This window comes from Hippoglossus hippoglossus, chromosome 8 (assembly GCF_009819705.1).
Source record: "Hippoglossus hippoglossus isolate fHipHip1 chromosome 8, fHipHip1.pri, whole genome shotgun sequence".
Lineage (NCBI taxonomy): Eukaryota > Metazoa > Chordata > Actinopteri > Pleuronectiformes > Pleuronectidae > Hippoglossus > Hippoglossus hippoglossus.
In genome coordinates this window covers 21386735-21404378 of record NC_047158.1, presented here as the reverse complement: position 1 = coordinate 21404378, position 17644 = coordinate 21386735, and the positions used below count along the sequence as shown (strand labels likewise).

General features: G+C 44.7%; 1 protein-coding gene across 1 annotated transcript; it reads right to left on the bottom strand.

The window, feature by feature from the left end:
* Positions 1-1345: 1345 nt before the first annotated feature.
* On the bottom strand, positions 1346-13074 carry LOC117766510 (ral guanine nucleotide dissociation stimulator-like). The gene is made up of 17 exons (XM_034593582.1): positions 12739-13074; positions 9954-10246; positions 9563-9607; positions 9275-9474; positions 9026-9186; positions 8692-8940; positions 8500-8603; positions 8096-8180; positions 6942-7013; positions 6243-6329; positions 5791-5823; positions 5359-5480; positions 4250-4339; positions 3924-4053; positions 3100-3423; positions 2851-2965; positions 1346-2764 (listed from the first exon to the last, which is right to left on the bottom strand). Exons 1-17 carry the CDS (start codon positions 12760-12762, stop codon positions 2625-2627), a joined length of 2274 nt encoding a protein of 757 aa, XP_034449473.1. The 5' UTR covers positions 12763-13074; the 3' UTR covers positions 1346-2624.
* Positions 13075-17644: the final 4570 nt, after the last annotated feature.

The following is a 17644-nucleotide window of genomic DNA, read 5'->3' as shown; positions in this document are numbered from 1 at the left end:
AACGTCTCATTCTGAATGAGGTCAGTGAATAATCGGTGCCAATGGAAACATGGTCACTGTCCCGTTGATCGAGGGGGAAATTTAATAAAACATAAAACCAGAAACGAGCCTTTGACTCCACACGTCATGTGAAGCAGGTAAATAAGACGAAACCTTTAAAGAAAAAAACTGTTTGCTTTCAAGAAACAAATCTCTTTGTTTGTTCTTCCAAGAAACTGATTCCATTCATTTGAATTCACAAAACGTCTTTGTTTGCTGTTTGTTCAGTTGACATGATGAACTGCACAGATTGTCCAGTGACGTCTTCCACTTCGAACAGGAAACCAAACTGTACTTTCCTCTCATTTCTTGGCTTTTTAACTTTTTATTTATTATATGTATTATATATTTATATATTTTTCTTTCTGACTTTGACATGTTTGTCTTGTTTCTTATCGTTTCTTGTGTTTTCCTGCCTCAGAATGTTTTCTACAGGTTGAATAAATAGCTGATTGTTATTTTGAGGCCTGGAGAAAAAGTTTAGTTCAGTGGTGGTGAACTTCTGTTCTGTGAAGAGCAATTTCACAACATCGGCTACAGGGGGCGACACTTAACTATTGAACACATACAGTATATATGTCACTCACCTCGCAGATGAAAGGCCTGGACCTGCTGCTCTTTGATGAGGCGTCTGATGTCAGATGGGAGTGATGGTGATGACGAGGATGATTCTCTCAGGTGGTTTTAGCCAAATCCAACAAATTGCTCAAACAAATCTTCCCCTCGTGGGTTTTCAGACGACGATTCCTCCCTCGTATCAAACGCAACACAATAAAACACTTTATTCCGTATGTTTCAGCTTCTGTTCGCTAACCTGCCGGTGTAACAAACACGTGTTCTAGTGAAAGTTGTGTTAAACTTGATCCATTAGCTTTGTTCACCTCCTCCTGCGTCAATTTCCTCGTAACACGTGGATTTCTGGATCAACTCCCCTCGACAGTCGCCATGTTGCTTGTCATCGATGACGTGAGCCAGGTGAGGGTGGGATTCCTTCACCCTCACCCTTACCTGACAGGCACACACCCGGAAGTACCACTCTGGAGTATCCCTGCCTCTTTGACCAGGATTACACAAAAGTTACACAACTGATTCTGGTGAAACTTGGTGGAAGGACGGGATCTGAGCCAAGAAAGAAACCATATTATTAATGTTATCAGGTCGACGTGTGTTAAAGATATTTGAAATTCAGAGGTTGCCCAAGTTTTGACCAGGACCGTTTGCTGACTTATGTAAAAACATATATATCTTAGGCACTTGTATGACAAAGTACACTGTTACCATGACAACATACAGGCAAAAAAAGGACAATAAGTACATTTGTTTAATGGAAATTTGGCAGAAATTCATTTTTTTCAGACAGTTTATTCATTTTGTTTTACAACTCTGACATTTGTCTTCATCAAAAAAGATTGAACAATTTGCAGTTATTTATAAGCCAAGATCATTTATAAGTTACCAAGGGGTGGGGGGGGGGGGGGGGGGGGGGTGATATTGCACAGTTTCAGGAGAAATAAGTTTATTCTAAAATGTTCATTCTTGGGGAGGTTGTGGTTTGTTGTCAAACGATCACGTCACAGGACCAGTTACATCCCAGCTCCACAAGTCTGAGCCACACTGTTAAACACAATTAAGTTACAAAATAAAACATTTTAAATATTCTCACAAGTTTTCATCAGAAATTCTGACCACATTAAATCAACCATGTCTCCAAATCAGAGTCAGAGGACAAGTTAAATCCTCGTGAGTCATCACAACGTGTCAATAAAGGTGCATTCAAGGTGAACCGTAGTGGAACCAAAGTGAAAATAAATAGAAAACATCTGACTCAGTCACTGAAAGAACAGTTCGCCCTTATTGTTGCTTCATTTGCATTTACGTCCCCGTCCATCAAACATCTGCTGCTGCTGCCATGGTTACCAGAGTTCAGGAATGCCATCTTTCCGGTCGGGGCTGCGAGTCGCGCACGATAAGCATCACGGCAACATGTCTGAGACGCGCAGGGAACACGCTGATCCCTGCTGAGAGCGTCTCCTCCCACTCCTCGTATGGCAACACGTCAGCACAGCAGGGGGTCTCATCTGCAGCAGGCCGACAGCTCGCCGCGGGGGCGCCGGGAGTTAGATACCGGCTGTGCACAGCATCTGACCCATATTCCCTTTTCCAACACACAGGTTATTGTTAGCGTCCAGCCGTGTTATTTCTCAACGTTCATGTATATATATATATATATATAGATATATAGGTCGCTGATGTCAGCACGTGTTGCTCTTTGATGGACGGCGTTTCTGTGCACGTCCTCATAGCAACGACTAAATGAAGTGACATCGAGCGGCGGACTCAAACACCTCAGCGGAAAAAATCAAGGAGTTCTTTGGTTTGATGCTCAGATTCATGCCCAGTTTATTCCAACAGGAAATAAAAGCAAGTCTGATCCAGGCATTTCTCTTCAGCTTCATCAGTTTCGGCTGCTTCCTCTTCATAAAGTGCTTCTGCATCGTCTTGCCTGACACATTTTAAAAAGTTTCCTCTGTTTAAAAGTGAGACGACCTTCAGGGACATCTAGAAGCTCCTCCAGACCCTCTGAGCTACTTTGTGTATCGCCCCAGGCTGGACGTGGCCCTCAGTGGCTTCTTCTGGCCTTTGGGGAATTGCCGTAAGACAAAGTCAAAGTTTGCTGTTGTGGACATCGCGTAGAAGACGTTTGCTTTGTCTGGGATGAGCAGCTCTGAAAACAGAAATAAAAAACAAAGTGTCAAAAACAGGTTATTTTTCACGGCAGAGTATTTTCCGTGCGAGCGGCTCAGCGCTGACCTCTGTCCTGGGAGATGACCTGCGTCAGGGTGAACTCCTTCCAGCTCATGTGCTCAAGGTGATGTTTTTCCAACGCCCTCTGAATCACATGAGCAGTTTTGTCCTGACTGGTCAACTGTGAAAGACAAAGAATCCGACGTGCAGTTGTGAGAAATACTTTTGTCCTCAGATAGTTATCTTCTCGATATATACATTTCTAAATATGACAAAAACTAACATTTCCAAATCAGTTCTCGGAGATAAACTCACCAGGATGCTTTTGTACATGTTGCCGTTGCTCTTGGACAAGTCGACGCTCACCCTGACGATGCACGTGTCGGCCACCTGGCGGTTGTACACGGGCAGGGAGGTCATGGACACGGAGCGTTTGTGGTGGGAGGCCAGGGAAGACTTCGGCCGTGCACCGCCGCCGCATGACGAGGCGGGGGGGTGAGGGTCCGCCCGGCAGTCGCAGGGGGAGCTGGAGGGAGTGGGAGAGTCTGGAGAGGAGGCGGCGGAGGAGCAAGGGGAGCAGGAGGCAGAGGAGGACAAGGAGAAGGGCTCGGACACGTTGTTGCATGAGCTGTGAAAGGACTGCAGAAGACGAGAGGGAGACAAAGACCAGAGGATGAATATGATAATAGAATTTGTATTATATATTGATTGTTGTACAGGGAGCAGTGAAGCTATTGAGCCGCTGCGCAGCAACTTTAAACAACCACCTCAACGTAAAACCTCACGCTTGTTTCCATAACTCTTAAGAAATGATCTTCAGTGAAGGGAGATTGTGTTATTCTCCGTCTCAGAAGCCGTTCAGTGTAATTTTCTCCTCATTAGAATTGCTCCAGGGTTTGTTGGGCGATTTAAAAATGGGACAATTGTTCGTGAAGTGTAAATAGTGGATGTTGTGTGGAGCACAGAGACGCTTTGGATGAAGCAGTGTGACGACACTTTCAACAAAGACTCCAGTGTTTCGCTGTAAAAGGACAAAGGGCGGACAGAACCACGGCGATGACAAAGGCAAAGAAGATTAATAAACATGAACAACACACAGAGACACACACAGAGACACACAGACACACACAGCTTCTTACCTGCAGTCTGATGGAACAGGCCGAGTTCGGGGAGGAGAGATCCTCCATCTCAGATCCACTGGATCCAGAGGAGGAGACGCTGATCTGGTCGGCCGGGACCTTCTTCGACCCATCGCTCACCGTCAGGAGACTGAGGACAGAGGAGGAACCAGACAGAGATTAATCCATGACCATTATAAAGCTGTTTCAGAGATGTCCTCTCGTACTGTGGATCAGCACAAATACAACACGTGCTCCACCGTGTTTGCACTGACTTCAGAGGTGAAGTGGCGTGTGTGTGTGTGTGTGTGTAGTGAAATGTGTGTGTTTAAATATTCAAATCACACCTGGAGAGTTTCTTGCTGAGCGTGCGGTGGCTCCACAGAGTCGGTGAGCAGACGTCCACCGGAGGCTCCAGCTGCCTCGACACCTCGTAGCTGAAACACAACAAACACAACGATGACAATTCTGCAGGATCACGTGTCAGATTCTGCACAATAACAAACACAGGCTGCAGCTTTGATTTGTGTCACGTCGGCCGGTTTTAACAGTGTTTTTCACGCTGGCTACTCATTCCTTTGGTTTTATTGCATAGACTTTGTGAAAAGCACATTTTTTATTCTCCCCAACAGACTCAAAGGGTTAAATATTAAAAGAATAAACACTGGCTGGTTAGTGAGTTAGTTCAAAGTTTCCTCAGCAGCATTCTGGCTAACTGCCGACACGTCTCAGGGAAGTGATGAAACAAAGTACATTTACATCGTTACGGTACATTTTTCATGTATCTGTACTTTATTGAAGTAGATTTATTTTCGCATACTTTACACTTTTACTCCGCTGCTTATAACAAATATTGTTCTACAACATATCGTTTTTAGTTTAATAATGAGAGGGGAATTGATCCAATCACTTTTAATACTTTAAATATATTTAAAAGCAACTACTTCCTGACTTTTACTCAAGAAGAAAGGTTAATGTGGTTCTTTTACTTGAGTAAATGTTTTTTTGTACTTTTTCTTACGTAAAAATGTTTCTTCTTTCCTCCACCAAAGAAATTTGGTTGCAATTTTCAAAGCAAAAGCACAATTTTGGACTAAAAATGTAAATATTTGAATGACAACTGTGTCTAATGCTGCTTGAAAATTAGAATAACATTTGATAATAATATAATAATTTGCTGAATCTTTATATTATTTCACGGATGTTTCATTTGTTGTCACTGGACCCAGGTTCCAGGAAAGATCTGTTGTTTCCAACGCTGCTGCACCATCAGAGTTCAGTCGTGGGAATATTTTCATATTTTGCATTTTAAAATGTCAGATGACATCGTCTTTATGACAACGCCGCATAATCACCTCACCTGATAACAAGACGTGATTAACAGACCAGTCGTCATAAATTAGTGGAGCAGGACATTCTAACCAGCACATGTTTTATTGGGCCTCTCCGCTCTCACCTCTCCTGGTCAGTGAGCAGCCTGTGTCCCTGCAGCCAGGCGGCGACTCGGGGGTGATGGGGCAGGTTGTCCTGGGAGCAGGACGCCTGCAGCACACGGATCTGAGACAGAACCTCAAACTCCTGCAGGGACACACAACAACGTCACATAAGCAGAGCGACAGAGAGACGGTGGGATGTTCCTGTCGTCTGTAACACAACCTGTCAGGAGGGAGGTGATCCTGTGAATATTAAAAAAAAAAACTTTCCTGAAGGCGTCCGGAGCGTCATCGACCCAACAACAAGTCGGGAACTGTTCAGCCGCTCTGTTTACTTTGACAATGCAAACACTCTACACGCCCCAACTGCTCAGGTATGTGACGCTGAGAGAAGACGTCGACACCTTTGTGTTTGTCTGATGTGCAGATAGAAAGATAGAAGAGGTTCCACTCACCCTTCGTCTCTTCTCCAGGTTTATGAGTCCACTCTGTCGAAAGAGATGATTTATTTAGTGCTTTTATCAATAATTAACTACTTATTCACTGAATGAAATCTGAAAAAACTGTGAGAAATGTTTCAAACTACTGTTGTGTGAAGAATAAACCTTCCTCTAAATTCTTTTATTTATACGTGTGTACTCATCTGCAACAATGGGATTAAATTCAGGTCAGTGATATTTAAAAAAACATAAAACAAAACACCAGCACTAAAGGTTATTGACTCTGGGACCAAAGCACACACGAGTCAAACTAAACGCTGTGACTAAGAGGGTGTTGCCTTCACATGTTTAAATGTTTTGGGTCAAACTGGAAGTCAGCTCATTGAAAAAGACTCCACCCATCCATCTTATCCTTTGTGCTGAGTGTGATGAGTCAGACATGACACAGACGTTTCTGTCCTCTGTACCTGCACAGTGTCGGGCAGAGCGGTGTCCAGCATGGTGAGGACGGTCAGGTACGTCCCCAGGTACGGAACCACTCCACTGGACGTACTCTGCAGAGAGACGACACATGAGCACGGTGCACGTTACACAAGACTGTTACTGTCTGGACAACTGGGTCCAGAGTTTGTCTTTCACATATGAACGTCCTCAGCGACTGACTCAGACATCTGCACAGAGACTCTGCAGAGTTCCATGCAGGTCTGAGAGCAGCTGGAGTGTCGTTCCTGTTCCATTGTCACGGCATCTGTTCATTTGTCTTTCAAATCCAGCAGCAGCCCTTTTTCGAACGAGTTCGAACAGGGCGACATTCACACAGGCTCATGTCCCAGTTTGCAGCACTGTGGGTTTATGTTACAGCTCAGGAGAATGTGCATATGACTCATAACGACCCCAGTCTGGTCTATTATTACTCTCCTATAATCCTGCTGATCTGAGGCTGTCTGAAACTTGTCCAGGGCTAAAGATAGCTGCTGGTCTCTGAGATCCTCCACCCACACTGAGGTAAAACCAGCTTTTAACGCTGAAAAGTATGAAAGAGGTGACATTTAAAAGTTGCACGGAAATGAAACTTTTGCCTCTCAGAGCCTTTTTCAGTGGAACTGGAGACACTGGGCTTCTCGACACATCTCAACCCTTCTCTCCTCTCCAGAGTTGGACCTTACCATCTGTCTGGAGATCGGACACCGCTTGGATATCTTTGGAGAAATGTTATCCACGCTGGCCTGGCCTCCGTCCTGTCACAGAGGGTCAGACGGAGCTATATTCAGTCAAAGGATGTAGGACACATACAACGGCAAGTGCAATAAGTGTTAAATAAAACCAACCGGGTTTTACATGCACGTATAAGCATGTGCAAGATGGGTTTAAAGGTTTCACGAGAAAGTTCCTTATGGAGCAAATTCTTCAAGGTTTATTACACATTAACTTGAACATCCTGTTTAATGGTTCTCCTGCGACAGGGAGGCAGGGAGGGAGTCCAAGTTTGTGTGTGATATTATACCTGTATGATTGATTGTGTTGACATAAAAACTCCATTCAGAAAAGGCCGCACCTGATTAAAACCACAAAGCAAAGTGAAAAAGGAGGAGAACAGCAACACAAAGATCAAAGATTCCTCGTGAAGAGTCTCTGATCTTTTCCCGAGCGAGTCGCCCGGTTGCTGTGTGCAGAGCGAACTGTTGTGTGAACTATTGACTTTAGAGCCCTTTCACTGTAACGAGACACAAGACGCCTCTGACGCAGTCGCCTGAAGGAGACGATATGAAAGAAAAAGCCGGGAACACGATGTGCCGGAGGCCTCTGGTTTCACATTAACACGCAGAGAAATGAAGCTTCTTAATAATTGAAAGAGAAAATCCATACACAGGAAGACAATCATTTCCAAACATGTTTTCAGGAACGCTCCTCAGCAGTTCATCACGTATTCATGATTTCGTTTCAGATTTCTGATTTGACTGACAGCACATGGGCAGATGCAGCAGGTCGACTTTCCTGCACGAACATTAAATTTATTTACATTGCATAAGAAAATTCAAAGTAATCTACCCTTAGCAGTATAGATAATTATCTATATTGATTTAAACTGACTGAATAAGTGCTGGTGGGAAGTTTTATTTAAAATGATCTTTTGTTAAATGATCCTGCACCTTCTTCCTCAAACATCAGTTGTTCATGGACAGACTGGATTTGAAAGTTTGATGATGAATAAATGTGAAATTGTGACGTTGCAGGATACAAATAAAGATACTGGTTTGTATCTATTACACATAAAACACAGGTTCTAATAGAAGTGTAGAGCGTGTGGTTTCCTCCTCACCTCCACCAGCAGCTCTCTGTTGGTGAGGACACAGTTCTCGTCAGGGAAGGTCTCCCAGAGGTTGTTGAACGTGGCCATGCTCTCTCTGGAAGAAGAACACAAACAGTAAATACGCAGCCATTTAAAGTATGAGACACTTTAATAATCAACATCATTCACAACAACACGTGCACAGATGTTTCACTTCACTTCTTGGTCCAGATGTTCACAGCACAAACATGAAGTCAGGCGTCACCACAATGTTCGTGACCTGACACAGATTATGAGTCAAAGGTATTTGCTGACTTGCTCCGTCAGTGGCAGTGAATTGCTCTGGATGAGGCGTCAATAACCTCGTTAAAGAACAAATATGCAGCACAAGATGTAAACACAACCATAGAGACGTGGTTATATCCCAACTTCACCTGCTGACAGCCGCCCAGGTCTTCCTCAGCCTGTAGACGGCGTTGGACTGAAGCGCCGACAGAATGGCCCTGAGAGACGAGAAGTTCTTCAGCCGACGACATTCCTGCAGGAGAGAAGATTCACGATCAGTGGATTCACTTGATATCAGATCGAATGTTCCGGGGATCGTGTTGTTTCTGAGTTTGTCTGACCTGTGCCACTCTGATCCACTTCTCGATGATGCGGGCCCTTAGTGCAGGAGTAGTGGGGGGGAGGCACGAGGAGGTGGGACTGGAGGTGGCGTCCGTGGGCTGGCAGAGCAGAGACATGATCACCTGGCTGGTGACGGCGTTAAACTGGGAGATGGTGGCCCGGATGGTGGGAGACATGTTCTCCTTCTTGTCCCTTTGAGACCACACACAGCCCAGACACTGGTACGGCACCACTCGGACAAACAGAGCCTGAAAACACATGAAAACCATTAGTCAGCTGTTAATCGGGAATGGAGAACGGTGGAGGCGTGTGAATACGGAGCCGCTCACGTACAGAATCCATGCGGGTGAGCTGTTCGGCAACGGCGGCAGCAGAGAAATCCATGATCCCACCTGGATCCAGAGAGTTTTCACATCCTGAATCCTCGTCGTCACCAGATCCCTCGGCCTCTTGATCCAGATCCGCCAGAGCAGAACCGACGTCCGTCTCCGGTTCTGAACAAACGCACAGAGCAGGAGTCAAATGAGTGAGGAGGGTTTCCACATCCACACAAAGGCCTCACCACTCTGGACCATGTTGTACCTTCTCTCTGGAAGCTCTTGAGCAGCGCCTCAGCTTGCCCGGCCAACGAGCAGAAGTTGGGTTGGCTGCGCATGTTGTCGAGCACCGCGGAGCTGATGCTCAGGTGATCCAGCAGCAGCCGGAGGGCCGAGTGCCGGGGGGGGTCCCTGAAGTCCTCGCTGAACTCATCCAACCACGTCTGGATGAAGGCTAACAGAGGGCTGGGGACAAAGAGCAACAGTCACATTCAACCAGAGCAGCAGATATATCAGATATAAAGTGTCTGCAGGTTCAGAGTCGTCCTCTTACCTCCTGTAGCATTCACAGTTGTCCAGGTCTGACGCAGCACTGTCTCTGCAACGATGAAAACAGCTTTTTAAAAAAACGTCACAGTGCCCTTGAACCCTGAACGCTATTTTGTTTGTCGGTTGTTTTATTTTAATTATTATTTTTCCCTGCCCCTGCGGTGATCCAAGCCCTGAGCTGCAGCTCTGCCGGCCGCAGCCTCAAACCGCTCTGTGCACAATTGTTGTTGTCGACGGCTTCCAGATAATGAGCACCTGCCAGACACTTATTATGACATCAAAGCTCAGAGCAGAGAATCGCTCTGTCAGGGAAACGAGGCATAAAGAGCCCCGGACTCAACGTGGTGACTTTATTACGTTCCCAGAATTAAGCCCTTGACATTATCTTGAGTTACCTTTGGAAGAGCAGCTCTATGAGCTTGGAGCTGCCGGTGAACGTTCTGTACGTGGAGAGGAAGATCGTGCTGTAGTCCTGCTCCTGGTAGCTCGGGTCCAGCAGGTGGTTGACCAGCAGCTCCAGCGTGGCGGCCTTCAGGCGCCGCACCTTGCAGGTTCGGTACTGGACGAAGGCGCAGGACGGATTTGCATCGTCGGTTTGGGGAGCGGAGGGGGGGGCGGGCTCCCGGCGCAGGGTGATCCCGTACACGGCGCCGTCCTCAAACTCCTCGCCCCACTCCTGCACTGGGTTCTGGTGATGGTAGAAAACGAGAGTTTTTCAGAGTGGCTGCTGTTTAAAACCCCGGCTTGTGTCTTGATGATACACAGATGTGGGTCCTACACACAAACACAGATCCAGTAGTGTTACTGGTCACAACGTTAAGGTCAGAGGTCGAACCACGAGGAGGTAAAAATAGCAGCAGGCCTGGTGAACCAACACACACACAAACAAGTGACACAACACCACCACTGAGACACACACTGATCCCCTATGAACCACAATTACTAGGTAATATTTGACTCATCATCATCCTGTAGCTCGAGTGCACAAACACGTGAGCGATTGTTATTATGAGACGTTCGTGCACTTCACGTCCTGTTTTCACAGTTTCCCTGCAACACAGGAAGGAGAGATTTCCAGGAGTTTTGAAGGTGAACACGAATGTTTGGGGACAAATAAGAGGCTTATCAAGAGGTTGGTGCATCAAAGCAAAACACCGGAGCGGATCCGAAATGTCAGGAGTCTGTTTCCTTCATCTTCACCTCCAGTGACCGGTGAAGGCTCAGCTCCACTCGTCTTCATTTAATTCAAACGTGCTGCTTCTTTTCCATATTCAGGCAAGAGGTCAGATGTTTGATCGATAAGTGTTTGAGCAGAAGACGAGCAACTTGTTCAGTCTGAGAACCAGATGATTGTAGAAGCAGGATGAGAGGCAGGTCCGAGGGAACGACAAGCTGCCGATCAACAAACCAAGAAGAAACTCAGGTCAACGCGTCCTGACTTTTTGTTATGATAAAAACCATAAACATCAGATCCTGCGTTTCCCATCATGCATCTCTGTCTCACTTCTCACTTAGGGTTAGTTAATTGTTAATTCTCCCTGCTCAAATCGTGACGACGTCCATCACAGCGATATTACTTATGTTATCCGATGCTAGCGCTCGCATCTGAGATATTTTACCTGTATTTCTCTAAAGAGGGAGGAAGTGGAGACGCTTCTTTATTTCCCGGTCCCTTCAAAGTGTCACATTATAAACATGAGAGTCAGAACGAGCTCATGTTTGACTAATGTCTAATTCTCTGGTTTATATGCAAATGTGACACAAATCTTTACAAAATAAAAACAAGTGTCCTGAGCTTTAAGATCAGAGTCGTTCTGTATAAATACACAAGATCTGACAACACAACCAGCGTGAGTCACTGCAGCGAGGGGATGAAACAAACAGATTTAATTTAAAATCAATTCACTACAACGAGACGACTTTTATCTTCTTCTGTAAAAGGTTATTTAAATGTCTTTATGTTGTACTTGTGCGGTGGCCAGTGTGGACCGGTATCACACAAACCCTATTGTCCGGCACGGAAACTATAGAACCATTTGTTCGTTATGCAGATGTGAAGCTGGGCCTTGTGTCCGTGAGGAGCTGGTGGCACCGGGCAGATCTGGAGCAAACACACTGTACGACGTTAGATTACCGATGAGCCAGAGAGGCAGCAGGACAATTCATCCAATCAGTGTAATATCAAATCTAAACGTGAGGGAAAAGACTTGTTTGGATCGGACTCCAGGAAAATCCACATAATCTGCATTTATTCTGTTTTATTCCAGTGAAAATGGAACAAACCTGTGACTCATCTGTCACAATAACCTTGATTTGTTTCTTCTTTGCATGTCACTCACTCAGCCCACAGCAGCATTGGATATTACAGACAGAACAGACCGTGGAGCAGCAGCACGACTCCTCCGCCCTGAACTCCAACAAACAGACCCAGTCATGGTTCTTGATCTTGTGCAACATCGCTTTTCCCTCTCATGCGGATATTTCACATTTGAGTCACACGGAGATTCAACAATGTCTCTTTGAAAAACCTCGAAGGTCGTGAAACATTTCTCAATGAATCTAGAAACACAGATAACGTCCCCCAGCAGGAATCTGTCACCGTGCAATCATTTTAAAAAACTTAAATTTGTATTTTTCGTTATTATTTGTGCAGCAGTTTTAGACGTGTTTATATATTTCCAGATAAATCAGATATGTTTATTAGCTGTGTGACTTGAAGACACACAAACAAGGTGCAACTTCTCCTCAAGCACTTTCTCCACAAACAGAGTCAGAGTCCAACAGGTGAACTACACAGAAAACTGCTCCACAGGAAACCACACGTTTTCTCTGGGGAATTTTTTAAAGCTTTTACATTTTGAAGAATAAACTGCAAAGAGCCAACTAATCCCAGATCCCAGGATACTTCACATATTAAAGAATAAAACCTCAGGTAACTTCACATGTTCTCTGAGCTACATTTCGTCACCAACTTTAACCAGAATAAAAACACAATTCATCCACAGGTAACTACACAAAAAAACGAGCCTACAGGAAACTGCACATTTACTCTCCAGTGGATAAACAAACCAACTCTTTCACACATTAATCAGACAAACACTGACCCACATCTAAAGACACAGATTCATCTCTGAGGAGCTGAATCCTGCTGAGGTGACTTTTCTCTCTTCTCACACTCACCATAGTCAGCTCCCATTTCCCCATGACGTCCTCTGGAGTTAGACTCTGCAGCTCCTCATCTCCTCCGGACTGAAAACCGACTCCAGGTCTAAGGCTGCATGTTGGAATTAACCCAAAACTTATTTCTGTTTTAAAAACTTTCAAACTACATGAACGCGCCTGTGTCACGAGTTAAAAAAGACGAGTTTCTCTCCTCAGAGGCTCCGCTACATTTCACATCTGGATCATATCTTTCACATCTGGTTCCATGTGGAGGTTTTTGTTTCCTCTGCACAGAAGAGACCGATACCTGCCGCTGTGTCCCCGCAGTGTGCGTGAGGACAGAAACAGGCAGCCTGAAACTCACTGGGCTGCAAGTGGGAGGAGACTCAGAGTGGGAGGAGTGTGTGTCTGTGTGTGTGTGTGTCTGTGTGTGTGTGTGTGTGTGTGTGTGTGTAGTTTTATTTATAAAGCACATTTTATTAACAGAGGAAGAATCAAGTTGCTGTGCAGGGACATTTAAAAACAGCACAGAGACAAAATTTAAATCAGAAAACACATTTTAAAACAAATGTCAAGCAAAATAAAAGAGATTTTAAAAGAACAGAATAAAACAGGTGAAAGGAAAAATCTTTATAAAACTGTAAAAAGAACAGTTGAAGGAGAAAATTGATATAAATACTGTCTAAAATAGATTAAAGTACAATGATGGATATGACTTTGTAAAATAGTTTAATAGTTCATAGCACTTTTGAATAAGAATCAGGATGGAGGATTCCTGTCTCCAGCTCTGTCTTCTCATTTTTAATTCATCTTTCTTTTCTCGTATAAAATAAATAGAATCAAATGTGTTACTTAAGTTTATGTTTCCGGTTCTTTAAAAAAAACGTTGTTGATAACTTAAATATCCCTTTAAATAAAATATAAACCAAACCCACTCCCACTCATATAAATTATTTTAAAAAATAACATAAATATATATAAAAACTAATAAAACAACCTATATGTGACAAATTTAAGCGTGACCACCCAGTACATTGATAAAAACTAGAATTAGGTCAAAAGCAATAAAAGCACATTTTAATCTTTGATTTAAAGAAGCTGACTCGCACACTGTGTCTTCGTCCCCATTTAAAAAACTAACAGTCATATTTCACTGACAGAAAGTCAACCTTACACCACATATTAATAACTTGGGTGGCACATAGTTTATCATATCTTCATGCATCACACACCTCAAGGCTCATATTAGGATCTTTTGTCCTGATTTCTCTGAAACAAAAGACACAAGTGGCATCGTTTCCTGTTTCCATGTTTCCTCTTCGTCTAAAAGTCTTGGCTCTGGGTTATTTTTCCCTTTTCCTCCTCAGCTTCATGTTTGACCCTGAGCTGTAAACACAATGTGACACCGGTCAGTACGAGCCCCGCCCACACCTGCTGTCAACATGTCACCTCCTAACACACTGTTCAATTCTACAACTCTGATTCTAGTTGTTTATTAACCTGCAGTTGTTTTCCTGTCATTTGAACATGTTTCATATGAGCTGAAAACATGTCAGGCATCATGAATATGGAAAAACACAACTATGATGTTCACCTTCTTACATGTGCGTATTAACATTTACTCTTTGCAGCATATATCTGCAAAAAACATCTGAATCATGTGATCACAGTTTTATAAGTAAATCGTATATTCCATCACTGAGGTTATAACTTCTACTCATAACTTCACGAGTCACAAACCATGGCAACTACCTATCCTGGGACAGGTTGGGACGGGAAGGACGCGACGGTTGGAGCCTTCGTTTCTCAGGGATTGAAACAGGAAAAGACTAAAGGTGCCGCTGTGACGCAGTTGGTCTTCAAACGCAGCCTCTGAAGGACGCAGCTCCTCAAACGAGACACACTTCAAGAGTAACTCATCCGTGTTCGTCCCCTGGAAACGCTTCTTGTTGTGTTTTGTGTATTTGCATGTGTGTGTGTTTTACGTGTGTTGAGCTCCCAGGGCCACCGTACTGTTGAGATACTTCCACTTGGAGGACGTAGAAACCGGCCTCATACCAGAGTGGTACTTTCTGCAGCGTGTAGGTATGAACACACTCTGCAGATTGTGTGAGACTCACGAGCAGCAGACTGAATGTTTTCATGTCAGGGATTAAAATCTGCTCCACGTCTGCACTGATTGGAGCAAACAGGAGCGTTTATTACCCCTGCACCCCCCCAGGGGTAACAGTCTGCAGGCACCAGAGGGGGGGGGTATCTGAGATCATGTGTCAGCAGTGGACGAAGACGTGTCGGCCTGTGAGTCCCTGCTCCCCATCAGAGAGAAACACAATCTGAAAGTGTCGCTCACTTCGGGGACTTTCAGGCATTTGGTGTCTGGACTTCAGGAATTTAAAGGCCGATGCACAACAGCAGCGGCGAGGAATGAAGACCGACGCTTCTTTATCAACACAGGGACAAACTATTTGCATTCATGGGCCTCGTGACTGGGAAAGTATGTCATTGACAGTGTGTTCACTGCTTCTCTGCTCTAGAGCCAGATACTAGGAGTCTGAGGAGGCAAAACAAAAACTGGAACTAACGCCCACAAGTCCAGACACAAAAACTTTGTTTTTAACACGTAACGAAGCCTCAGTGATCTGACTTAGTCCAGAATAACAAACCCTACGATATCCTATGTGAGCTTATGTCCCACATATCGTAAGAGAAACTGATCTTTGCACTGACAACCATCTCTGTCGTCTTTCTGTTGCTCTCATATGACCTCAAGCTGAGGCCGGCACACGTTGTAGGTCAAAGCCTTCAAACGTAAAACTCCTGACAACAAGAGAAAAGTGAGACGCCGTGACTCAGACCTTCAAACACACTCAGACGTTACCTAAAGGCTATTTCACATTTCTTAAAGGTTGCCGGGGCGACAGTGGCTCATATCGAGTGCATGCCGGTCACAAACTGAAGAGCTGCACCGCTCCGGCTCATGACTCGGCCGTGGAATGAAAGAAAAACCCTCCAGGGACAAGCGTCGCTAACCACACGGGAGCTGTGACGCAAAACTGCTGAGAGAACTGCTTCTTTTGCGTTTCGAAGCAGTGCCTGGGGCCCCGAGTGAGAGAGGGGCCCCAGAGAACAGCTGATACATTGGTCTGGGAAACAAACAATTAGGGACAATCCCCTTGAATGTACAATATATAACATCAGCCACTAGGGGTCTCTCAATAATGATCTTGAGACATCCTGTTCAAGATAAACATAAACCGTGACCTTGACCTTTGACCCTTGGCTGCCAGGATGAAATCCAAGCTCGAGTGAATGTTTGTGCCAAATGTGCCGACTTCCCTCAAGGCGTTTTGGAGATAAGTTAATATATATAAGTCGATCTTGTTAAATACTGGGATTTGCAGACATGTAAAACTGTTGTGCTTCACCTCAGCCGGACTTTACCTGCTGTCACAAAAGTTTGAGGACGGATCGTTCCACAAAATCCAAAGACAGAAAAACCATATTCACACTGTAGTTCTATGTATAAATGTGAGGGAGACCATCTTTTCAAAAGAAATTAGTTTATTGAGCATTGTAATCATATAAATTCAGTTAAAATAAATGTAGACTTTGAGAGAGGTTCTCCTCCTCATACTTCTTCTCCTCAGACGGATCCTCCTCCTCCTGCTGCTCCTTTGGGCTCGAGATCTCTGCGTCCCTCAGCCGGAGCTGCTCCATCAACTAGTCTGCTTTCTGCTGGTTGATGCTCCTCACTGAGGTTGGAGACGTCCATCCCATTTCTTGAGACGGTCTCATTCTCATATTCAGAAGTGGACTTCTTCTCCATGTTCACCAGAAACCGCTTCATCCAACCATCCTCCTCCTGATGGATTGTCTGTCCTTCTTTCTCTGCTTCCTGCTGGTCGGGGATCACGTAGTCAGGTGGAGCTTCTGGTCCATCACAGCTTGGAAGGTCCTGATGGGAAGAGGCTTTAAACTTCTTCCTTTGTGGTCGGTTGTCTCTCCTGGGCATGGTGCTGTGAGATGAAGACACCTTGTGGAAGAAAGTTGTTGAAGATCTGTTGTGGATTGCAGTGAAGTGATGAACCAACCAAAGGTGAAGCACAGAGTGAGTGAATGCTGAAAAATGGCTCTATACAGTATATAGTGGACCGTGCTTTGAAGTACCAATTGGCTTTAATCTTAAAATGGTCATACCTTTGATTCTTTGATATGACCTGTGATCTCCCTAAACGGCCGTCATTGATCTTCCAAGATTCTTAAAGATTCAATTCTGCACTAAGCAGCTATGGTCAATATGTTGAACTATTTTGTAATATCATTAACAATGTAAGGGGGCAGTGGGACCATGGCTTCATCGCTGTGAGGAATCTGAGTGTTATCTCTGGATAAGAGGCTTTGTCCTTCTGACAGAGGGTTACACAAAAAGTACACAGTACGAGTACTTCATAGTATTTGTGGCAGTAGTCTCACTAGTAGGAAATAGGACATGAACTCATCAGACAACATTTACTCAGAGTGTCAGTGGTTGTGTAGGTTTCTGAGTGGAAACAGCTTCGTCTCCCTACAGTCAGGATTCAGTTGTGTATCCTCAGGGGACACTAAATCTCCCAGAGTCTCCACCTGATCTGTTTGGCACAGAGTCAGTGACAGTGATGATGATATGAAACATGATGATAATCGTAAACTGTCCTGCAGGCGTCAGGTGACACTTCCATAAAGACAGAATTACAGCAGCTTCTGAACTGAATGGGAACTGGTTCAGCTGCTGTGCGCCACCTCGTGGTCACAAGTAGAACAGCAGCCACAACACTATGGCTGAGTGTTGTTAAAAAGTGGGTCACAGGGACAAAGAGGTGAATTAGTGTGCGTGTGTGGCTCTGAATGTTTAAAGTGCTTCCAACTGACCAATGTGTAGTGTTGA

What these genes read in the sequence shown, in the direction of transcription:
- LOC117766510 (XM_034593582.1), bottom strand. Translation starts at nt 12,762, where the DNA reads ATGGGGAAATGGGAGCTGACTATG. An exon ending in CTCAGCAAGAAACTCTCCAG is followed by an intron (nt 4,054 to 4,249) that starts GTGTGATTTGAA and finishes CTCTGTCCTCAG; the next exon opens with TCTCCTGACGGTGAGCGATG. An exon ending in ACATGTACAAAAGCATCCTG is followed by an intron (nt 2,966 to 3,099) that starts GTGAGTTTATCT and finishes TGTCTTTCACAG; the next exon opens with TTGACCAGTCAGGACAAAAC.